A 25229-nucleotide genomic window follows, 5' to 3' on the forward strand; every position below is an offset into this window, starting at 1 on the left:
GGATCTGACCCCCTCCTGCAGTACATGGTTATGGATGGTTGGCCTGTAATAACTGGGACCTCTGTGAGTATACAGTCCTGGGGGGATCTGACCACCTCCTGCAGTACATGGTTATGGATGGTCGGCCTGTAATAACTGGGACCTCTGTGAGTATACAGTCCTGGGGGGATCTGACCACCTCCTGCAGTACATGGTTATAGATGGTTGGCCTGTAATAACTGGGACCTCTGTGAGTATACAGTCCTGGGGGGATCTGACCCCCTCCTGCAGTACATGGTTATGGATGGTTGGCCTGTAATAACTGGGACCTCTGTGAGTATACAGTCCTGGGGGGATCTGACCACCTCCTGCAGTACATGGTTATGGATGGTCGGCCTGTAATAACTGGGACCTCTGTGAGTATACAGTCCTGGGGGGATCTGACCACCTCCTGCAGTACATGGTTATGGATGGTCGGCCTGTAATAACTGGGACCTCTGTGAGTATACAGTCCTGGGGGGATCTGACCACCTCCTGCAGTACATGGTTATAGATGGTTGGCCTGTAATAACTGGGACCTCTGTGAGTATAAAGTCCTGGGGGGATCTGACCACCTCCTGCAGTACATGGTTATGGATGGTTGGACTGTAATAACTGGGACCTCTGTGAGTATACAGTCCTGGGGGGATCTGACCACCTCCTGCAGTACATGGTTATGGATGGTCGGCCTCTAATAACTGGGACCTCTGTGAGTATACAGTCCTGGGGGGATCTGACCACCTCCTGCAGTACATGGTTATGGATGGTTGGCCTGTAATAACTGGGACCTCTGTGAGTATACAGTCCTGGGGGGATCTGACCACCTCCTGCAGTACATGGTTATGGATGGTTGGACTGTAATAACTGGGACCTCTGTGAGTATAAAGTCCTGGGGGGATCTGACCACCTCCTGCAGTACATGGTTATGGATGGTCGGCCTGTAATAACTGGGACCTCTGTGAGTATACAGTCCTGGGGGGATCTGACCACCTCCTGCAGTACATGGTTATGGATGGTTGGCCTGTAATAACTGGGACCTCTGTGAGTATAAAGTCCTGGGGGGATCTGACCCCCTCCTGCAGTACATGGTTATGGATGGTCGGCCTGTAATAACTGGGACCTCTGTGAGTATACAGTCCTGGGGGGATCTGACCACCTCCTGCAGTACATGGTTATGGATGGTCGGCCTGTAATAACTGGGACCTCTGTGAGTATAAAGTCCTGGGGGGCTCTGACCACCTCCTGCAGTACATGGTTATGGATGGTTGGACTGTAATAACTGGGACCTCTGTGAGTATACAGTCCTGGGGGGATCTGACCCCCTCCTGCAGTACATGGTTATGGATGGTCGGCCTGTAATAACTGGGACCTCTGTGAGTATACAGTCCTGGGGGGATCTGACCACCTCCTGCAGTACATGGTTATGGATGGTCGGCCTGTAATAACTGGGACCTCTGTGAGTATACAGTCCTGGGGGGATCTGACCACCTCCTGCAGTACATGGTTATGGATGGTTGGCCTGTAATAATCAGGACCCCTATGAGTATACAGTCCTGGGGGGATCTGACCACCTCCTGCAGTACATGGTTATGGATGGTTGGCCTGTAATAACTGGGACCTCTGTGAGTATACAGTCCTGGGGGGATCTGACCACCTCCTGCAGTACATGGTTATGGATGGTTGGACTGTAATAACTGGGACCTCTGTGAGTATACAGTCCTGGGGGGATCTGACCACCTCCTGCAGTACATGGTTATGGATGGTTGGCCTGTAATAATCAGGACCCCTATGAGTATAAAGTCCTGGGGGGATTTGACCACCTCCTGCAGTACATGGTTATGGATGGTCGGCCTGTAATAATCAGGACCCCTATGAGTATAAAGTTCTGGGGGATCTGACCACATCCTGCAGTACATGGTTATGGATGGTCGGACTGTAATAACTGGGACCTCTGTGAGTATAAAGTCCTGGGGGGCTCTGACCACCTCCTGCAGTACATGGTTATGGATGGTCGGCCTGTAATAACTGGGACCTCTGTGAGTATACAGTCCTGGGGGGCTCTGACCACCTCCTGCAGTACATGGTTATGGATGGTCGGCCTGTAATAACTGGGACCTCTGTGAGTATACAGTCCTGGGGGGATCTGACCACCTCCTGCAGTACATGGTTATGGATGGTTGGCCTGTAATAACTGGGACCTCTGTGAGTATACAGTCCTGGGGGATCTGACCACCTCCTGCAGTACATGGTTATGGATGGTCGGCCTGTAATAACTGGGACCTCTGTGAGTATACAGTCCTGGGGGGATCTGACCACCTCCTGCAGTACATGGTTATGGATGGTTGGCCTGTAATAACTGGGACCCCTATGAGTATACAGTCCTGGGGGGATCTGACCCCCTCCTGCAGTAAATGGTTATGGATGGTCGGCCTGTAATAACTGGGACCTCTGTGAGTATAAAGTCCTGGGGGGATCTGACCACCTCCTGCAGTACATGGTTATGGATGGTTGGCCTGTAATAACTGGGACGTCTGTGAGTATAAAGTCCTGGGGGGCTCTGACCACCTCCTGCAGTACATGGTTATGGATGGTCGGCCTGTAATAACTGGGACCTCTGTGAGTATACAGTCCTGGGGGGCTCTGACCACCTCCTGCAGTACATGGTTATGGATGGTTGGCCTGTAATAACTGGGACCTCTGTGAGTATACAGTCCTGGGGGGATCTGACCACCTCCTGCAGTACATGGTTATGGATGGTTGGCCTGTAATAACTGGGACCTCTGTTAGTATAAAGTCCTGGGGGGATCTGACCACCTCCTGCAGTACATGGTTATGGATGGTTGGCCTGTAATAACTGGGACCTCTGTGAGTATACAGTCCTGGGGGGATCTGACCACCTCCTGCAGTACATGGTTATGGATGGTCGGCCTGTAATAACTGGGACCTCTGTGAGTATAAAGTCCTGGGGGGATCTGACCACCTCCTGCAGTACATGGTTATGGATGGTTGGCCTGTAATAACTGGGACCTCTGTTAGTATAAAGTCCTGGGGGGATCTGACCACCTCCTGCAGTACATGGTTATGGATGGTTGGCCTGTAATAACTGGGACCTCTGTGAGTATACAGTCCTGGGGGGATCTGACCACCTCCTGCAGTACATGGTTATGGATGGTTGGCCTGTAATAACTGGGACCTCTGTTAGTATAAAGTCCTGGGGGGATCTGACCACCTCCTGCAGTACATGGTTATGGATGGTTGGCCTGTAATAACTGGGACCTCTGTGAGTATACAGTCCTGGGGGGATCTGACCACCTCCTGCAGTACATGGTTATGGATGGTCGGCCTGTAATAACTGGGACCTCTGTGAGTATAAAGTCCTGGGGGGATCTGACCACCTCCTGCAGTACATGGTTATGGATGGTTGGCCTGTAATAACTGGGACCTCTGTGAGTATACAGTCCTGGGGGATCTGACCACCTCCTGCAGTACATGGTTATGGATGATTGGCCTGTAATAACTGGGACAGCTGTGAGTATACAGTCCTGGGGGATCCGACCACCTCCTGCAGTACATGGTTATGGATGGTCGGCCTGTAATAACTGGGACCTCTGTGAGTATACAGTCCTGGGGGGATCTGACCACCTCCTGCAGTACATGGTTATGGATGGTCGGCCTGTAATAACTGGGACCTCTGTGAGTATACAGTCCTGGGGGGATCTGACCACCTCCTGCAGTACATGGTTATGGATGGTTGGCCTGTAATAACTGGGACCTCTGTGAGTATACAGTCCTGGGGGGATCTGACCACCTCCTGCAGTACATGGTTATGGATGGTTGGCCTGTAATAACTGGGACCTCTGTGAGTGTACAGTCCTGGGGGGCTCTGACCACCTCCTGCAGTACATGGTTATGGATGGTCGGCCTGTAATAACTGGGACCTCTGTGAGTATACAGTCCTGGGGGGATCTGACCACCTCCTGCAGTACATGGTTATGGATGGTTGGACTGTAATAACTGGGACCTCTGTGAGTATAAAGTCCTGGGGGGATCTGACCCCCTCCTGCAGTACATGGTTATGGATGGTCGGCCTGTAATAACTGGGACCTCTGTGAGTATACAGTCCTGGGGGGATCTGACCACCTCCTGCAGTACATGGTTATGGATGGTCGGCCTGTAATAACTGGGACCTCTGTGAGTATACAGTCCTGGGGGGATCTGACCACCTCCTGCAGTACATGGTTATGGATGGTTGGCCTGTAATAACCGGGACAGCTGTGAGTATACAGTCCTGGGGGATCCGACCACCTCCTGCAGTACATGGTTATGGATGGTCGGCCTGTAATAACTGGGACCTCTGTGAGTATACAGTCCTGGGGGGATCTGACCACCTCCTGCAGTACATGGTTATGGATGGTCGGCCTGTAATAACTGGGACCTCTGTGAGTATACAGTCCTGGGGGGATCTGACCACCTCCTGCAGTACATGGTTATGGATGGTTGGCCTGTAATAACTGGGACCTCTGTGAGTATACAGTCCTTGGGGGATCTGACCACCTCCTGCAGTACATGGTTATGGATGGTCGGCCTGTAATAACTGGGACCTCTGTGAGTATAAAGTCCTGGGGGGATCTGACCACCTCCTGCAGTACATGGTTATAGATGGTTGGCCTGTAATAACTGGGACCTCTGTGAGTATACAGTCCTGGGGGGATCTGACCACCTCCTGCAGTACATGGTTATGGATGGTTGGACTGTAATAACTGGGACCTCTGTGAGTATACAGTCTTGGGGGGATCTGACCACCTCCTGCAGTACATGGTTATGGATGGTTGGACTGTAATAACTGGGACCTCTGTGAGTATAAAGTCCTGGGGGGATCTGACCCCCTCCTGCAGTACATGGTTATGGATGGTCGGCCTGTAATAACTGGGACCTCTGTGAGTATAAAGTCCTGGGGGGATCTGACCACCTCCTGCAGTACATGGTTATGGATGGTTGGCCTGTAATAACTGGGACCTCTGTGAGTATAAAGTCCTGGGGGGCTCTGACCACCTCCTGCAGTACATGGTTATGGATGGTTGGCCTGTAATAACAGGGACCTCTGTGAGTATACAGTCCTGGGAGGATCTGACCACCTCCTGCAGTACATGGTTATGGATGGTCGGCCTGTAATAACTGGGACCTCTGTGAGTATAAAGTCCTGGGGGGCTCTGACCACCTCCTGCAGTACATGGTTATGGATGGTTGGCCTGTAATAACAGGGACCTCTGTGAGTATACAGTCCTGGGAGGATCTGACCACCTCCTGCAGTACATGGTTATGGATGGTTGGCCTGTAATAACTGGGACCTCTGTGAGTATACAGTCCTGGGGGGATCTGACCACCTCCTGCAGTACATGGTTATGGATGGTTGGCCTGTAATAACTGGGACCTCTGTGAGTATAAAGTCCTGGGGGGCTCTGACCACCTCCTGCAGTACATGGTTATGGATGGTTGGCCTGTAATAACAGGGACCTCTGTGAGTATACAGTCCTGGGAGGATCTGACCACCTCCTGCAGTACATGGTTATGGATGGTTGGACTGTAATAACTGGGACCTCTGTGAGTATAAAGTCCTGGGGGGATCTGACCCCCTCCTGCAGTACATGGTTATGGATGGTCGGCCTGTAATAACTGGGACCTCTGTGAGTATACAGTCCTGGGGGGATCTGACCACCTCCTGCAGTACATGGTTATGGATGGTCGGCCTGTAATAACTGGGACCTCTGTGAGTATACAGTCCTGGGGGGATCTGACCACCTCCTGCAGTACATGGTTATGGATGGTTGGACTGTAATAACTGGGACCTCTGTGAGTATACAGTCCTGGGGGGATCTGACCACCTCCTGCAGTACATGGTTATGGATGGTCGGCCTGTAATAACTGGGACCTCTGTGAGTATACAGTCCTTGGGGGATCTGACCACCTCCTGCAGTACATGGTTATGGATGGTTGGCCTGTAATAACTGGGACCTCTGTGAGTATATACAGTCCTGGGGGGATCTGACCACCTCCTGCAGTACATGGTTATGGATGGTTGGCCTGTAATAACTGGGACCTCTGTGAGTATACAGTCCTGGGGGGATCTGACCACCTCCTGCAGTACATGGTTATGGATGGTTGGACTGTAATAACTGGGACCTCTGTGAGTATACAGTCCTGGGGGGATCTGACCACCTCCTGCAGTACATGGTTATGGATGGTTGGACTGTAATAACTGGGACCTCTGTGAGTATACAGTCCTGGGGGGATCTGACCACCTCCTGCAGTACATGGTTATGGATGGTTGGCCTGTAATAATCAGGACCCCTATGAGTATACAGTCCTGGGGGAATCTGACCACCTCCTGCAGTACATGGTTATGGATGGTCGGCCTGTAATAACTGGGACCTCTGCGAGTATACAGTCCTGGGGGGATCTGACCACCTCCTGCAGTACATGGTTATGGATGGTCGGCCTGTAATAACTGGGACCTCTGTGAGTATAAAGTCCTGGGGGGATCTGACCACCTCCTGCAGTACATGGTTATGGATGGTCGGCCTGTAATAACTGGGACCTCTGTGAGTATACAGTCCTGGGGGGATCTGACCACCTCCTGCAGTACATGGTTATGGATGGTTGGCCAGTAATAATCAGGACCCCTATGAGTATACAGTCCTGGGGGGATCTGACCACCTCCTGCAGTACATGGTTATAGATGGTCGGCCTGTAATAACTGGGACCTCTGTGAGTATACAGTCCTGGGGGGATCTGACCACCTCCTGCAGTACATGGTTATGGATGGTTGGCCTGTAATAACTGGGACCTCTGTGAGTATACAGTCCTTGGGGGATCTGACCACCTCCTGCAGTACATGGTTATGGATGGTTGGCCTGTAATAACTGGGACCTCTGTGAGTATACAGTCCTGGGGGGATCTGACCACCTCCTGCAGTACATGGTTATGGATGGTCGGCCTGTAATAACTGGGACCTCTGTGAGTATAAAGTCCTGGGGGGATCTGACCACCTCCTGCAGTACATGGTTATGGATGGTTGGCCTGTAATAACTGGGACCTCTGTGAGTATATACAGTCCTAGGGGATCTGACCACCTCCTGCAGTACATGGTTATGGATGGTCGGCCTGTAATAACTGGGACCTCTGTGAGTATAAAGTCCTGGGGGGATCTGACCACCTCCTGCAGTACATGGTTATGGATGGTTGGCCTGTAATAACTGGGACCTCTGTGAGTATACAGTCCTGGGGGATCCGACCACCTCCTGCAGTACATGGTTATGGATGGTCGGCCTGTAATAACTGGGACCTCTGTGAGTATACAGTCCTTGGGGGATCTGACCACCTCCTGCAGTACATGGTTATGGATGGTCGGCCTGTAATAACTGGGACCTCTGTGAGTATACAGTCCTGGGGGGATCTGACCACCTCCTGCAGTACATGGTTATGGATGGTCGGCCTGTAATAACTGGGACCTCTGTGAGTATACAGTCCTTGGGGGATCTGACCACCTCCTGCAGTACATGGTTATGGATGGTCGGCCTGTAATAACTGGGACCTCTGTGAGTATAAAGTCCTGGGGGGATCTGACCACCTCCTGCAGTACATGGTTATGGATGGTTGGCCTGTAATAACTGGGACCTCTGTGAGTATACAGTCCTGGGGGGATCTGACCACCTCCTGCAGTACATGGTTATGGATGGTCGGCCTGTAATAACTGGGACCTCTGTGAGTATAAAGTCCTGGGGGGCTCTGACCACCTCCTGCAGTACATGGTTATGGATGGTCGGCCTGTAATAACTGGGACCTCTGTGAGTATAAAGTCCTGGGGGATCTGACCACCTCCTGCAGTACATGGTTATGGATGGTCGGCCTGTAATAACTGGGACCTCTGTGAGTATACAGTCCTGGGGGGATCTGACCACCTCCTGCAGTACATGGTTATGGATGGTTGGCCTGTAATAACTGGGACCTCTGTGAGTATAAAGTCCTGGGGGGATCTGACCACCTCCTGCAGTACATGGTTATGGATGGTCGGCCTGTAATAACTGGGACCTCTGTGAGTGTACAGTCCTGGGGGGCTCTGACCACCTCCTGCAGTACATGGTTATGGATGGTTGGACTGTAATAACTGGGACCTCTGTGAGTATACAGTCCTGGGGGGATCTGACCACCTCCTGCAGTACATGGTTATGGATGGTTGGACTGTAATAACTGGGACCTCTGTGAGTATAAAGTCCTGGGGGGATCTGACCCCCTCCTGCAGTACATGGTTATGGATGGTCGGCCTGTAATAACTGGGACCTCTGTGAGTGTACAGTCCTGGGGGGATCTGACCACCTCCTGCAGTACATGGTTATGGATGGTCGGCCTGTAATAACTGGGACCTCTGTGAGTGTACAGTCCTGGGGGGCTCTGACCACCTCCTGCAGTACATGGTTATGGATGGTTGGACTGTAATAACTGGGACCTCTGTGAGTATACAGTCCTGGGGGGATCTGACCACCTCCTGCAGTACATGGTTATGGATGGTTGGACTGTAATAACTGGGACCTCTGTGAGTATAAAGTCCTGGGGGGATCTGACCCCCTCCTGCAGTACATGGTTATGGATGGTTGGCCTGTAATAACTGGGACCTCTGTGAGTATACAGTCCTTGGGGGATCTGACCACCTCCTGCAGTACATGGTTATGGATGGTCGGCCTGTAATAACTGGGACCTCTGTGAGTGTACAGTCCTGGGGGGCTCTGACCACCTCCTGCAGTACATGGTTATGGATGGTCGGCCTCTAATAACTGGGACCTCTGTGAGTATAAAGTCCTGGGGGGATCTGACCACCTCCTGCAGTACATGGTTATGGATGGTTGGACTGTAATAACTGGGACCTCTGTGAGTATACAGTCCTGGGGGGATCTGACCTCCTCCTGCAGTACATGGTTATGGATGGTCGGCCTGTAATAACTGGGACCTCTGTGAGTATAAAGTCCTGGGGGGCTCTGACCACCTCCTGCAGTACATGGTTATGGATGGTCGGCCTGTAATAACTGGGACCTCTGTGAGTATAAAGTCCTGGGGGATCTGACCACCTCCTGCAGTACATGGTTATGGATGGTCGGCCTGTAATAACTGGGACCTCTGTGAGTATACAGTCCTTGGGGGATCTGACCACCTCCTGCAGTACATGGTTATGGATGGTTGGCCTGTAATAACTGGGACCTCTGTGAGTATACAGTCCTGGGGGATCTGACCACCTCCTGCAGTACATGGTTATAGATGGTTGGCCTGTAATAACTGGGACCTCTGTGAGTATACAGTCCTTGGGGGATCTGACCACCTCCTGCAGTACATGGTTATGGATGGTTGGCCTGTAATAACTGGGACCTCTGTGAGTATACAGTCCTTGGGGGATCTGACCACCTCCTGCAGTACATGGTTATGGATGGTTGGACTGTAATAACTGGGACCTCTGTGAGTATACAGTCCTGGGGGGATCTGACCACCTCCTGCAGTACATGGTTATGGATGGTTGGACTGTAATAACTGGGACCTCTGTGAGTATACAGTCCTGGGGGGATCTGACCACCTCCTGCAGTACATGGTTATGGATGGTTGGACTGTAATAACTGGGACCTCTGTTAGTATAAAGTCCTGGGGGGATCTGACCACCTCCTGCAGTACATGGTTATGGATGGTTGGACTGTAATAACTGGGACCTCTGTGAGTATACAGTCCTGGGGGGATCTGACCACCTCCTGCAGTACATGGTTATGGATGGTTGGACTGTAATAACTGGGACCTCTGTGAGTATAAAGTCCTGGGGGGATCTGACCCCCTCCTGCAGTACATGGTTATGGATGGTCGGCCTGTAATAACTGGGACCTCTGTGAGTATACAGTCCTGGGGGGATCTGACCACCTCCTGCAGTACATGGTTATGGATGGTTGGACTGTAATAACTGGGACCTCTGTGAGTATAAAGTCCTGGGGGGATCTGACCCCCTCCTGCAGTACATGGTTATGGATGGTCGGCCTGTAATAACTGGGACCTCTGTGAGTATAAAGTCCTGGGGGATCCGACCACCTCCTGCAGTACATGGTTATGGATGGTCGGCCTGTAATAACTGGGACCTCTGTGAGTATACAGTCCTTGGGGGATCTGACCACCTCCTGCAGTACATGGTTATGGATGGTTGGCCTGTAATAACTGGGACCTCTGTGAGTATAAAGTCCTGGGGGGCTCTGACCACCTCCTGCAGTACATGGTTATGGATGGTCGGCCTGTAATAACTGGGACCTCTGTGAGTGTACAGTCCTGGGGGGCTCTGACCACCTCCTGCAGTACATGGTTATGGATGGTTGGACTGTAATAACTGGGACCTCTGTGAGTATAAAGTCCTGGGGGGATCTGACCCCCTCCTGCAGTACATGGTTATGGATGGTCGGCCTGTAATAACTGGGACCTCTGTGAGTATACAGTCCTGGGGGGATCTGACCCCCTCCTGCAGTACATGGTTATGGATGGTCGGCCTGTAATAATCAGGACCCCTATGAGTATAAAGTCCTGGGGGGCTCTGACCACCTCCTGCAGTACATGGTTATGGATGGTCGGCCTGTAATAACTGGGACCTCTGTGAGTATACAGTCCTGGGGGGATCTGACCACCTCCTGCAGTACATGGTTATGGATGGTCGGCCTGTAATAACTGGGACCGCTGTGAGTATAAAGTCCTGGGGGGATCTGACCACCTCCTGCAGTACATGGTTATAGATGGTTGGCCTGTAATAACTGGGACCTCTGTGAGTATAAAGTCCTGGGGGGATCTGACCACCTCCTGCAGTACATGGTTATGGATGGTTGGCCTGTAATAACTGGGACCTCTGTGAGTATAAAGTCCTGGGGGGCTCTGACCACCTCCTGCAGTACATGGTTATGGATGGTTGGCCTGTAATAACAGGGACCTCTGTGAGTATACAGTCCTGGGAGGATCTGACCACCTCCTGCAGTACATGGTTATGGATGGTTGGACTGTAATAACTGGGACCTCTGTGAGTATAAAGTCCTGGGGGGATCTGACCACCTCCTGCAGTACATGGTTATGGATGGTCGGCCTGTAATAACTGGGACCTCTGTGAGTATACAGTCCTGGGGGGATCTGACCACCTCCTGCAGTACATGGTTATGGATGGTTGGACTGTAATAACTGGGACCTCTGTGAGTATACAGTCCTGGGGGGATCTGACCACCTCCTGCAGTACATGGTTATGGATGGTTGGCCTGTAATAATCAGGACCCCTATGAATATACAGTCCTGGGGGGATCTGACCACCTCCTGCAGTACATGGTTATGGATGGTCGGCCTGTAATAACTGGGACCTCTGTGAGTATACAGTCCTTGGGGGATCTGACCACCTCCTGCAGTACATGGTTATGGATGGTTGGCCTGTAATAACTGGGACCTCTGTGAGTATACAGTCCTGGGGGATCTGACCACCTCCTGCAGTACATGGTTATAGATGGTTGGCCTGTAATAACTGGGACCTCTGTGAGTATACAGTCCTTGGGGGATCTGACCACCTCCTGCAGTACATGGTTATGGATGGTTGGCCTGTAATAACTGGGACCTCTGTGAGTATACAGTCCTTGGGGGATCTGACCACCTCCTGCAGTACATGGTTATGGATGGTTGGCCTGTAATAACTGGGACCTCTGTGAGTATACAGTCCTGGGGGGATCTGACCACCTCCTGCAGTACATGGTTATGGATGGTTGGCCTGTAATAACTGGGACCTCTGTGAGTATACAGTCCTGGGGGGATCTGACCACCTCCTGCAGTACATGGTTATGGATGGTTGGACTGTAATAACTGGGACCTCTGTGAGTATACAGTCCTGGGGGGATCTGACCCCCTCCTGCAGTACATGGTTATGGATGGTCGGCCTGTAATAACTGGGACCTCTGTGAGTATACAGTCCTGGGGGGATCTGACCACCTCCTGCAGTACATGGTTATGGATGGTCGGCCTCTAATAACTGGGACAGCTGTGAGTATACAGTCCTGGGGGGATCTGACCACCTCCTGCAGTACATGGTTATGGATGGTCGGCCTGTAATAACTGGGACCTCTGTGAGTATACAGTCCTGGGGGATCTGACCACCTCCTGCAGTACATGGTTATGGATGGTCGGCCTGTAATAACTGGGACCTCTGTGAGTATACAGTCCTGGGGGATCTGACCACCTCCTGCAGTACATGGTTATAGATGGTTGGCCTGTAATAACTGGGACCTCTGTGAGTATACAGTCCTGGGGGATCTGACCACCTCCTGCAGTACATGGTTATGGATGGTTGGCCTGTAATAATCAGGACCCCTATGAGTATACAGTCCTGGGGGGATCTGACCACCTCCTGCAGTACATGGTTATGGATGGTCGGCCTGTAATAACTGGGACCTCTGTGAGTATACAGTCCTTGGGGGATCTGACCACCTCCTGCAGTACATGGTTATGGATGGTTGGCCTGTAATAACTGGGACCTCTGTGAGTATACAGTCCTGGGGGGATCTGACCACCTCCTGCAGTACATGGTTATGGATGGTTGGCCTGTAATAACTGGGACCTCTGTGAGTATACAGTCCTGGGGGGATCTGACCACCTCCTGCAGTACATGGTTATGGATGGTTGGCCTGTAATAATCAGGACCCCTATGAGTATACAGTCCTGGGGGGATCTGACCACCTCCTGCAGTACATGGTTATGGATGGTTGGCCTGTAATAATCAGGACCCCTATGAGTATACAGTCCTGGGGGAATCTGACCACCTCCTGCAGTACATGGTTATGGATGGTTGGCCTGTAATAATCAGGACCCCTATGAGTATACAGTCCTGGGGGGATCTGACCACCTCCTGCAGTACATGGTTATGGATGGTTGGCCTGTAATAACTGGGACCTCTGTGAGTATAAAGTCCTGGGGGGCTCTGACCACCTCCTGCAGTACATGGTTATGGATGGTTGGCCTGTAATAATCAGGACCCCTATGAGTATACAGTCCTGGGGGGATCTGACCACCTCCTGCAGTACATGGTTATGGATGGTTGGCCTGTAATAACTGGGACCTCTGTGAGTATACAGTCCTGGGGGGATCTGACCACATCCTGCAGTACATGGTTATGGATGGTCGGCCTGTAATAACTGGGACCTCTGCGAGTATACAGTCCTGGGGGGATCTGACCACCTCCTGCAGTACATGGTTATGGATGGTTGGACTGTAATAACTGGGACCTCTGTGAGTATACAGTCCTGGGGGGATCTGACCACCTCCTGCAGTACATGGTTATGGATGGTTGGCCTGTAATAATCAGGACCCCTATGAGTATAAAGTCCTGGGGGATCTGACCACATCCTGCAGTACATGGTTATGGGTGGTTGGACTGTAATAATCAGGACCCCTATGAGTATACAGTCCTGGGGGGATCTGACCACCTCCTGCAGTACATGGTTATGGATGGTTGGACTGTAATAATCAGGACCCCTATGAGTATACAGTCCTGGGGGAATCTGACCACCTCCTGCAGTACATGGTTATGGATGGTCGGCCTGTAATAACTGGGACCTCTGCGAGTATACAGTCCTGGGGGGATCTGACCACCTCCTGCAGTACATGGTTATGGATGGTTGGCCTGTAATAACTGGGACCTCTGTTAGTATACAGTCCTGGGGGGATCTGACCACCTCCTGCAGTACATGGTTATGGATGGTTGGCCTGTAATAACTGGGACCTCTGTGAGTATACAGTCCTGGGGGGATCTGACCACCTCCTGCAGTACATGGTTATGGATGGTTGGCCTGTAATAACTGGGACCTCTGTGAGTATACAGTCCTGGGGGATCTGACCACCTCCTGCAGTACATGGTTATGGATGGTCGGCCTGTAATAACCGGGACCTCTGTGAGTATACAGTCCTGGGGGGATCTGACCACCTCCTGCAGTACATGGTTATGGATGGTCGGCCTGTAATAACTGGGACCTCTGTGAGTATACAGTCCTGGGGGGATCTGACCACCTCCTGCAGTACATGGTTATGGATGGTTGGACTGTAATAACTGGGACCTCTGTGAGTATACAGTCCTGGGGGGATCTGACCACCTCCTGCAGTACATGGTTATGGATGGTTGGACTGTAATAACTGGGACCTCTGTGAGTATAAAGTCCTGGGGGGATCTGACCACCTCCTGCAGTACATGGTTATGGATGGTTGGCCTGTAATAACTGGGACCCCTATGAGTATACAGTCCTGGGGGGATCTGACCACCTCCTGCAGTACATGGTTATGGATGGTCGGCCTGTAATAACTGGGACCTCTGTGAGTATACAGTCCTGGGGGGATCTGACCACCTCCTGCAGTACATGGTTATGGATGGTTGGACTGTAATAACTGGGACCTCTGTGAGTATACAGTCCTGGGGGGATCTGACCACCTCCTGCAGTACATGGTTATGGATGGTCGGCCTGTAATAATCAGGACCCCTATGAGTTTACAGTCCTGGGGGGCTCTGACCACCTCCTGCAGTACATGGTTATGGATGGTCGGCCTGTAATAACTGGGACCTCTGTGAGTATACAGTCCTGGGGGGATCTGACCACCTCCTGCAGTACATGGTTATGGATGGTCGGCCTGTAATAACTGGGACCTCTGTGAGTATACAGTCCTTGGGGGATCTGACCACCTCCTGCAGTACATGGTTATGGATGGTTGGCCTGTAATAACTGGGACCTCTGTGAGTATACAGTCCTGGGGGATCTGACCACCTCCTGCAGTACATGGTTATAGATGGTTGGCCTGTAATAACTGGGACCTCTGTGAGTATACAGTCCTTGGGGGATCTGACCACCTCCTGCAGTACATGGTTATGGATGGTTGGCCTGTAATAACTGGGACCTCTGTGAGTATACAGTCCTTGGGGGATCTGACCACCTCCTGCAGTACATGGTTATGGATGGTTGGACTGTAATAACTGGGACCTCTGTGAGTATACAGTCCTGGGGGGATCTGACCACCTCCTGCAGTACATGGTTATGGATGGTTGGACTGTAATAACTGGGACCTCTGTGAGTATACAGTCCTGGGGGGATCTGACCACCTCCTGCAGTACATGGTTATGGATGGTTGGACTGTAATAACTGGGACCTCTGTTAGTATAAAGTCCTGGGGGGATCTGACCACCTCCTGCAGTACATGGTTATGGATGGTTGGACTGTAATAACTGGGACCTCTGTGAGTATACAGTCCTGGGGGGATCTGACCACCTCCTGCAGTACATGGTTATGGATGGTTGGACTGTAATAACTGGGACCTCTGTGAGTATAAAGTCCTGGGGGGATCTGACCCCCTCCTGCAGTACATGGTTATGGATGGTCGGCCTGTAATAACTGGGACCTCTGTGAGTATACAGTCCTGGGGGGATCTGACCACCTCCTGCAGTACATGGTTATGGATGGTTGGACTGTAATAACTGGGACCTCTGTGAGTATAAAGTCCTGGGGGGATCTGACCCCCTCCTGCAGTACATGGTTATGGATGGTCGGCCTGTAATAACTGGGACCTCTGTGAGTATAAAGTCCTGGGGGATCCGACCACCTCCTGCAGTACATGGTTATGGATGGTTGGCCTGTAATAACAGGGACCTCTGTGAGTATACAGTCCTGGGAGGATCTGACCACCTCCTGCAGTACATGGTTATGGATGGTTGGACTGTAATAACTGGGACCTCTGTGAGTATAAAGTCCTGGGGGGATCTGACCCCCTCCTGCAGTACATGGTTATGGATGGTCGGCCTGTAATAACTGGGACCTCTGTGAGTATACAGTCCTGGGGGGATCTGACCACCTCCTGCAGTACATGGTTATGGATGGTCGGCCTGTAATAACTGGGACCTCTGTGAGTATACAGTCCTGGGGGGATCTGACCACCTCCTGCAGTACATGGTTATGGATGGTTGGACTGTAATAACTGGGACCTCTGTGAGTATACAGTCCTGGGGGGATCTGACCACCTCCTGCAGTACATGGTTATGGATGGTCGGCCTGTAATAACTGGGACCTCTGTGAGTATACAGTCCTTGGGGGATCTGACCACCTCCTGCAGTACATGGTTATGGATGGTTGGCCTGTAATAACTGGGACCTCTGTGAGTATAAAGTCCTGGGGGGCTCTGACCACCTCCTGCAGTACATGGTTATGGATGGTCGGCCTGTAATAACTGGGACCTCTGTGAGTGTACAGTCCTGGGGGGCTCTGACCACCTCCTGCAGTACATGGTTATGGATGGTTGGACTGTAATAACTGGGACCTCTGTGAGTATAAAGTCCTGGGGGGATCTGACCCCCTCCTGCAGTACATGGTTATGGATGGTCGGCCTGTAATAACTGGGACCTCTGTGAGTATACAGTCCTGGGGGGATCTGACCACCTCCTGCAGTACATGGTTATGGATGGTCGGCCTGTAATAACTGGGACCTCTGTGAGTATACAGTCCTGGGGGGATCTGACCCCCTCCTGCAGTACATGGTTATGGATGGTCGGCCTGTAATAATCAGGACCCCTATGAGTATAAAGTCCTGGGGGGCTCTGACCACCTCCTGCAGTACATGGTTATGGATGGTCGGCCTGTAATAACTGGGACCTCTGTGAGTATACAGTCCTGGGGGGATCTGACCACCTCCTGCAGTACATGGTTATGGATGGTCGGCCTGTAATAACTGGGACCTCTGTGAGTATAAAGTCCTGGGGGGATCTGACCACCTCCTGCAGTACATGGTTATAGATGGTTGGCCTGTAATAACTGGGACCTCTGTGAGTATAAAGTCCTGGGGGGATCTGACCACCTCCTGCAGTACATGGTTATGGATGGTTGGCCTGTAATAACTGGGACCTCTGTGAGTATAAAGTCCTGGGGGGCTCTGACCACCTCCTGCAGTACATGGTTATGGATGGTTGGCCTGTAATAACAGGGACCTCTGTGAGTATACAGTCCTGGGGGGATCTGACCACCTCCTGCAGTACATGGTTATGGATGGTTGGCCTGTAATAACTGGGACCTCTGTGAGTATACAGTCCTGGGGGGATCTGACCACCTCCTGCAGTACATGGTTATGGATGGTTGGCCTGTAATAACTGGGACCTCTGTGAGTATACAGTCCTGGGGGGATCTGACCACCTCCTGCAGTACATGGTTATGGATGGTTGGACTGTAATAACTGGGACCTCTGTGAGTATAAAGTCCTGGGGGGATCTGACCACCTCCTGCAGTACATGGTTATGGATGGTCGGCCTGTAATAACTGGGACCTCTGTGAGTATACAGTCCTGGGGGATCTGACCACCTCCTGCAGTACATGGTTATGGATGGTCGGCCTGTAATAACTGGGACCTCTATGAGTATAAAGTCCTGGGGGGATCTGACCACCTCCTGCAGTACATGGTTATGGATGGTTGGCCTGTAATAACTGGGACCTCTGTGAGTGTACAGTCCTGGGGGATCTGACCACCTCCTGCAGTACATGGTTATGGATGGTCGGCCTGTAATAACTGGGACCTCTATGAGTATAAAGTCCTGGGGGGATCTGACCACCTCCTGCAGTACATGGTTATGGATGGTTGGCCTGTAATAACTGGGACCTCTGTGAGTGTACAGTCCTGGGGGATCTGACCACCTCCTGCAGTACATGGTTATGGATGGTTGGCCTGTAATAACTGGGACCTCTGTGAGTATACAGTCCTGGGGGATCTGACCACCTCCTGCAGTACATGGTTATGGATGGTTGGACTGTAATAACTGGGACCTCTGTGAGTATACAGTCCTGGGAGGATCTGACCACCTCCTGCAGTACATGGTTATGGATGGTTGGACTGTAATAACTGGGACCTCTGTGAGTATAAAGTCCTGGGGGGATCTGACCACCTCCTGCAGTACATGGTTATGGATGGTCGGCCTGTAATAACTGGGACCTCTGTGAGTATACAGTCCTGGGGGGATCTGACCACCTCCTGCAGTACATGGTTATGGATGGTTGGACTGTAATAACTGGGACCTCTGTGAGTATACAGTCCTGGGGGGATCTGACCACCTCCTGCAGTACATGGTTATGGATGGTTGGCCTGTAATAATCAGGACCCCTATGAATATACAGTCCTGGGGGGATCTGACCACCTCCTGCAGTACATGGTTATGGATGGTCGGCCTGTAATAACTGGGACCTCTGTGAGTATACAGTCCTTGGGGGATCTGACCACCTCCTGCAGTACATGGTTATGGATGGTTGGCCTGTAATAACTGGGACCTCTGTGAGTATACAGTCCTGGGGGATCTGACCACCTCCTGCAGTACATGGTTATAGATGGTTGGCCTGTAATAACTGGGACCTCTGTGAGTATACAGTCCTTGGGGGATCTGACCACCTCCTGCAGTACATGGTTATGGATGGTTGGCCTGTAATAACTGGGACCTCTGTGAGTATACAGTCCTTGGGGGATCTGACCACCTCCTGCAGTACATGGTTATGGATGGTTGGCCTGTAATAACTGGGACCTCTGTGAGTATACAGTCCTGGGGGGATCTGACCACCTCCTGCAGTACATGGTTATGGATGGTTGGCCTGTAATAACTGGGACCTCTGTGAGTATACAGTCCTGGGGGGATCTGACCACCTCCTGCAGTACATGGTTATGGATGGTTGGACTGTAATAACTGGGACCTCTGTGAGTATACAGTCCTGGGGGGATCTGACCCCCTCCTGCAGTACATGGTTATGGATGGTCGGCCTGTAATAACTGGGACCTCTGTGAGTATACAGTCCTGGGGGGATCTGACCACCTCCTGCAGTACATGGTTATGGATGGTCGGCCTGTAATAACTGGGACCTCTGTGAGTATACAGTCCTGGGGGATCTGACCACCTCCTGCAGTACATGGTTATGGATGGTCGGCCTGTAATAACTGGGACCTCTGTGAGTATACAGTCCTGGGGGGATCTGACCACCTCCTGCAGTACATGGTTATGGATGGTTGGCCTGTAATAATCAGAACCCCTATGAGTATACAGTCCTGGGGGGATCTGACCACCTCCTGCAGTACATGGTTATGGATGGTCGGCCTCTAATAACTGGGACAGCTGTGAGTATACAGTCCTGGGGGGATCTGACCACCTCCTGCAGTACATGGTTATGGATGGTCGGCCTGTAATAACTGGGACCTCTGTGAGTATACAGTCCTGGGGGATCTGACCACCTCCTGCAGTACATGGTTATGGATGGTCGGCCTGTAATAACTGGGACCTCTGTGAGTATACAGTCCTGGGGGATCTGACCACCTCCTGCAGTACATGGTTATAGATGGTTGGCCTGTAATAACTGGGACCTCTGTGAGTATACAGTCCTGGGGGATCTGACCACCTCCTGCAGTACATGGTTATGGATGGTTGGCCTGTAATAATCAGGACCCCTATGAGTATACAGTCCTGGGGGGATCTGACCACCTCCTGCAGTACATGGTTATGGATGGTCGGCCTGTAATAACTGGGACCTCTGTGAGTATACAGTCCTTGGGGGATCTGACCACCTCCTGCAGTACATGGTTATGGATGGTTGGCCTGTAATAACTGGGACCTCTGTGAGTATACAGTCCTGGGGGGATCTGACCACCTCCTGCAGTACATGGTTATGGATGGTTGGCCTGTAATAACTGGGACCTCTGTGAGTATACAGTCCTGGGGGGATCTGACCACCTCCTGCAGTACATGGTTATGGATGGTTGGCCTGTAATAATCAGGACCCCTATGAGTATACAGTCCTGGGGGGATCTGACCACCTCCTGCAGTACATGGTTATGGATGGTTGGCCTGTAATAATCAGGACCCCTATGAGTATACAGTCCTGGGGGAATCTGACCACCTCCTGCAGTACATGGTTATGGATGGTTGGCCTGTAATAATCAGGACCCCTATGAGTATACAGTCCTGGGGGGATCTGACCACCTCCTGCAGTACATGGTTATGGATGGTTGGCCTGTAATAACTGGGACCTCTGTGAGTATAAAGTCCTGGGGGGCTCTGACCACCTCCTGCAGTACATGGTTATGGATGGTTGGCCTGTAATAATCAGGACCCCTATGAGTATACAGTCCTGGGGGGATCTGACCACCTCCTGCAGTACATGGTTATGGATGGTTGGCCTGTAATAACTGGGACCTCTGTGAGTATACAGTCCTGGGGGGATCTGACCACATCCTGCAGTACATGGTTATGGATGGTCGGCCTGTAATAACTGGGACCTCTGCGAGTATACAGTCCTGGGGGGATCTGACCACCTCCTGCAGTACATGGTTATGGATGGTTGGACTGTAATAACTGGGACCTCTGTGAGTATACAGTCCTGGGGGGATCTGACCACCTCCTGCAGTACATGGTTATGGATGGTTGGCCTGTAATAATCAGGACCCCTATGAGTATAAAGTCCTGGGGGATCTGACCACATCCTGCAGTACATGGTTATGGGTGGTTGGACTGTAATAATCAGGACCCCTATGAGTATACAGTCCTGGGGGGATCTGACCACCTCCTGCAGTACATGGTTATGGATGGTTGGACTGTAATAATCAGGACCCCTATGAGTATACAGTCCTGGGGGAATCTGACCACCTCCTGCAGTACATGGTTATGGATGGTCGGCCTGTAATAACTGGGACCTCTGCGAGTATACAGTCCTGGGGGGATCTGACCACCTCCTGCAGTACATGGTTATGGATGGTTGGCCTGTAATAACTGGGACCTCTGTTAGTATACAGTCCTGGGGGGATCTGACCACCTCCTGCAGTACATGGTTATGGATGGTTGGCCTGTAATAACTGGGACCTCTGTGAGTATACAGTCCTGGGGGGATCTGACCACCTCCTGCAGTACATGGTTATGGATGGTTGGCCTGTAATAACTGGGACCTCTGTGAGTATACAGTCCTGGGGGATCTGACCACCTCCTGCAGTACATGGTTATGGATGGTCGGCCTGTAATAACCGGGACCTCTGTGAGTATACAGTCCTGGGGGGATCTGACCACCTCCTGCAGTACATGGTTATGGATGGTCGGCCTGTAATAACTGGGACCTCTGTGAGTATACAGTCCTGGGGGGATCTGACCACCTCCTGCAGTACATGGTTATGGATGGTTGGACTGTAATAACTGGGACCTCTGTGAGTATACAGTCCTGGGGGGATCTGACCACCTCCTGCAGTACATGGTTATGGATGGTTGGACTGTAATAACTGGGACCTCTGTGAGTATAAAGTCCTGGGGGGATCTGACCACCTCCTGCAGTACATGGTTATGGATGGTTGGCCTGTAATAACTGGGACCCCTATGAGTATACAGTCCTGGGGGGATCTGACCACCTCCTGCAGTACATGGTTATGGATGGTCGGCCTGTAATAACTGGGACCTCTGTGAGTATACAGTCCTGGGGGGATCTGACCACCTCCTGCAGTACATGGTTATGGATGGTTGGACTGTAATAACTGGGACCTCTGTGAGTATACAGTCCTGGGGGGATCTGACCACCTCCTGCAGTACATGGTTATGGATGGTCGGCCTGTAATAATCAGGACCCCTATGAGTTTACAGTCCTGGGGGGCTCTGACCACCTCCTGCAGTACATGGTTATGGATGGTCGGCCTGTAATAACTGGGACCTCTGTGAGTATACAGTCCTGGGGGGATCTGACCACCTCCTGCAGTACATGGTTATGGATGGTCGGCCTGTAATAACTGGGACCTCTGTGAGTATACAGTCCTGGGGGGATCTGACCACCTCCTGCAGTACATGGTTATGGATGGTTGGACTGTAATAACTGGGACCTCTGTGAGTATACTGTCCTGGGGGGATCTGACCACCTCCTGCAGTACATGGTTATGGATGGTTGGACTGTAATAACTGGGACCTCTGTGAGTATACAGTCCTGGGGGGATCTGACCACCTCCTGCAGTACATGGTTATGGATGGTTGGACTGTAATAATCAGGACCCCTATGAGTATACAGTCCTGGGGGGATCTGACCACCTCCTGCAGTACATGGTGATGGATGGTTGGACTGTAATAACTGGGACCTCTGTGAGTATACAGTCCTTGGGGGATCTGACCACCTCCTGCAGTACATGGTTATGGATGGTTGGACTGTAATAACTGGGACCTCTGTGAGTATACTGTCCTGGGGGGATCTGACCCCCTCCTGCAGTACATGGTTATGGATGGTTGGCCTGTAATAACTGGGACCTCTGTGAGTATACAGTCCTGGGGGGATCTGACCACCTCCTGCAGTACATGGTTATGGATGGTTGGCCTGTAATAACTGGGACCTCTGTGAGTATACAGTCCTGGGGGGATCTGACCTCTAGGACCATTTATAGGCAGTGTTCATCCCTTGAATGAAGCTAATATCTAATAATAATTCTTAGTATACAGACGGCAGATGAGACACTTACCCAATGTAGAAACCGTGATGTAGGTAGGAGTGCTGGCGGCGTGGTGGCTGACTGTGCGGATGCTGCAGTTGTAGGACGTCCCCGGGTGGAGATTGGAGATGGTGACCACATGTGAGAAGACTGTCACTGGATCCTAAGGACACAACAATCAAACTGAGAGTCCCTACTACACCTACACATAGTACATTTGGTGAGAGTCCCTACTACACCGACACATAGTACATTTGGTGAGAGTCCCTACTACACCTACACATAGTACATTTGGTGAGAGTCCCTACTACACCTACACATAGTACATTTGGTGAGAGGTCATACTACACCGACACATAGTACATTTGGTGAGAGGTCATACTACACCTACACATAGTACATTTGGTGAGAGTCCCTACTACACCGACACATAGTACATTTGGTGAGAGTCCCTACTACACCTACACATAGTACATTTGGTGAGAGTCCCTACTACACCTACACATAGTACATTTGGTGAGAGGTCATACTACACCGACACATAGTACATTTGGTGAGAGGTCATACTACACCGACACATAGTACATTTGGTGAGAGTCCCTACTATACCTACACATAGTACATTTGGTGAGAGGTCATACTACACCTACACATAGTACATTTGGTGAGAGGTCATACTACACCTACACATAGTACATTTGGTGAGAGGTCATACTACACCGACACATAGTACATTTGGTGAGAGGTCATACTACACCTACACATAGTACATTTGGTGAGAGTCCCTACTACACCTACACATAGTACATTTGGTGAGAGTCCCTACTACACCTACACATAGTACATTTGGTGAGAGTCCCTACTACACCTACACATAGTACATTTGGTGAGAGGTCATACTACACCGACACATAGTACATTTGGTGAGAGGTCATACTACACCTACACATAGTACATTTGGTGAGAGTCCCTACTACACCGACACATAGTACATTTGGTGAGAGTCCCTACTACACCGACACATAGTACATTTGGTGAGAGGTCATACTACACCTACACATAGTACATTTGGTGAGAGGTCATACTACACCTACACATAGTACATTTGGTGAGAGTCCCTACTACACCTACACATAGTACATTTGGTGAGAGGTCATACTACATCTACACATAGTACATTTGGTGAGAGTCCCTACTACACCTACACATAGTACATTTGGTGAGAGTCCCTACTACACCGACACATAGTACATTTGGTGAGAGGTCATACTACACCTACACATAGTACATTTGGTGAGAGGTCATACTACACCTACACATAGTACATTTGGTGAGAGGTCATACTACACCTACACATGGCACAGAGGATGAGAGGTCATAGTACAACTATACATAGTGCATAGGGATAGAGGTCATACTACACCAATACACCAATACACAGTGCATAGGATGAGAGGTCATACTACACCTATACATAGTGCATAGGGTGAGAGGTCATACTACACCTATACATAGTGCATAGGGTGAGAGGTCATAGTACACATATGCTTGGTGTATAGGGATAGAGGTCATACTACACCAATACACCAATACACAGTGCATAGGATGAGAGGTCATACTACACCTATACATAGTGCATAGGGATAGAGGTCATAGTACACATATGCTTAGTGTATAGGGTGAGAGGTCATACTACACCTACATTCATGGCCATAAGTTGTGAGAATGACACAAATCTTCTATTGTCACATGATGGGGCAGATTTACTTACCCGGTCCATTCGCGATCCAGCGACGCCTTCTCTGTGGTGGATTCGAGTCCGGCCGGGATTCACTAAGGCAGTTCCTCCGCCGTCCACCAGGTGGCGCTGCTGCGCTTAAGAGCATCGGAACGCACTGGAGTTCACCGAGGCCGGCTGAGTGAAGGTAAGTGCAAGCTCCGCGACACATTTTCCGTTTTTAAATGCGTCGGTTTTTCAGAATACGTGGGGTTTTCGTTCGGCCGCGCCCCCCGATTTCCGTTGCGCGCATGCCGGCGCCACAAATCGGAAATATTCGGCTAACATGTCGGGAAAAAGCGAATCGGGCCCTTAGTAAATGACCCCCGATGTGTCCCTCTGGTTTGTCAGATGTTTATCACATACAGAGATACAAGTGCAATCATATTATGGGGAGCAGAAGCTTTTATTGTCAGGTGGGAGGAGTTACTGCAGCCAGTCAGTTTCTGCAGGACCTCTCCTACTTCTTCAGGACCTCTGCAATTCTCCCTGGCAGCTCTCATCACCTCCTGCACCAAACCCTGACTGATCGCCGTCCATTCCTGCACAATCACTGCTGCATTGTGTCACAATGGGTCAGATTTACTTACCCGGTCCATTCGCGATCCAGCGGCACATTCTCTGTGATGGATTCTGGTCTTCCGGCGATTCACTAAGGCAGTTCCTCCGATGTCCACCAGGTGTCGCTGCTGCGCTGAATGCACTGGAGTTCACCAAGCCAGGCCGAGTGAAGGTAAGCGCGTGTGAGTGACACTTTTTTTTTTTTTAAATGCGGCGGTTACTCCGAATCCGTCAGGTTTTCGTTCAGCCACGCCCCCCAATTTCCGTCGCGTGCACGCCATAATCCGATTGCGTCCGCCAAAACCCCGGGGCAATTCAGGGAAAATCGTCGCAAATCTATAATATTCGGGTA

The 25229-nt window shown here is 51.0% G+C and overlaps 1 protein-coding gene across 1 annotated transcript in view; it reads right to left on the reverse strand.

Annotated features, from left to right (window-relative positions):
- Nucleotides 1–25229, reverse strand: part of LOC140125904 (receptor-type tyrosine-protein phosphatase O-like) — a 297842-nt gene that overhangs the window by 159491 nt on the left and 113122 nt on the right. Inside the window, exon 14 of the mRNA XM_072144801.1 lies at nt 22570–22702. Within this exon, the coding sequence (XP_072000902.1) occupies nt 22570–22702 (133 nt within the window). The remainder of the gene's footprint in view (nt 1–22569; nt 22703–25229) is intronic.

This window comes from Engystomops pustulosus, chromosome 4 (assembly GCF_040894005.1).
Source record: "Engystomops pustulosus chromosome 4, aEngPut4.maternal, whole genome shotgun sequence".
Lineage (NCBI taxonomy): Eukaryota > Metazoa > Chordata > Amphibia > Anura > Leptodactylidae > Engystomops > Engystomops pustulosus.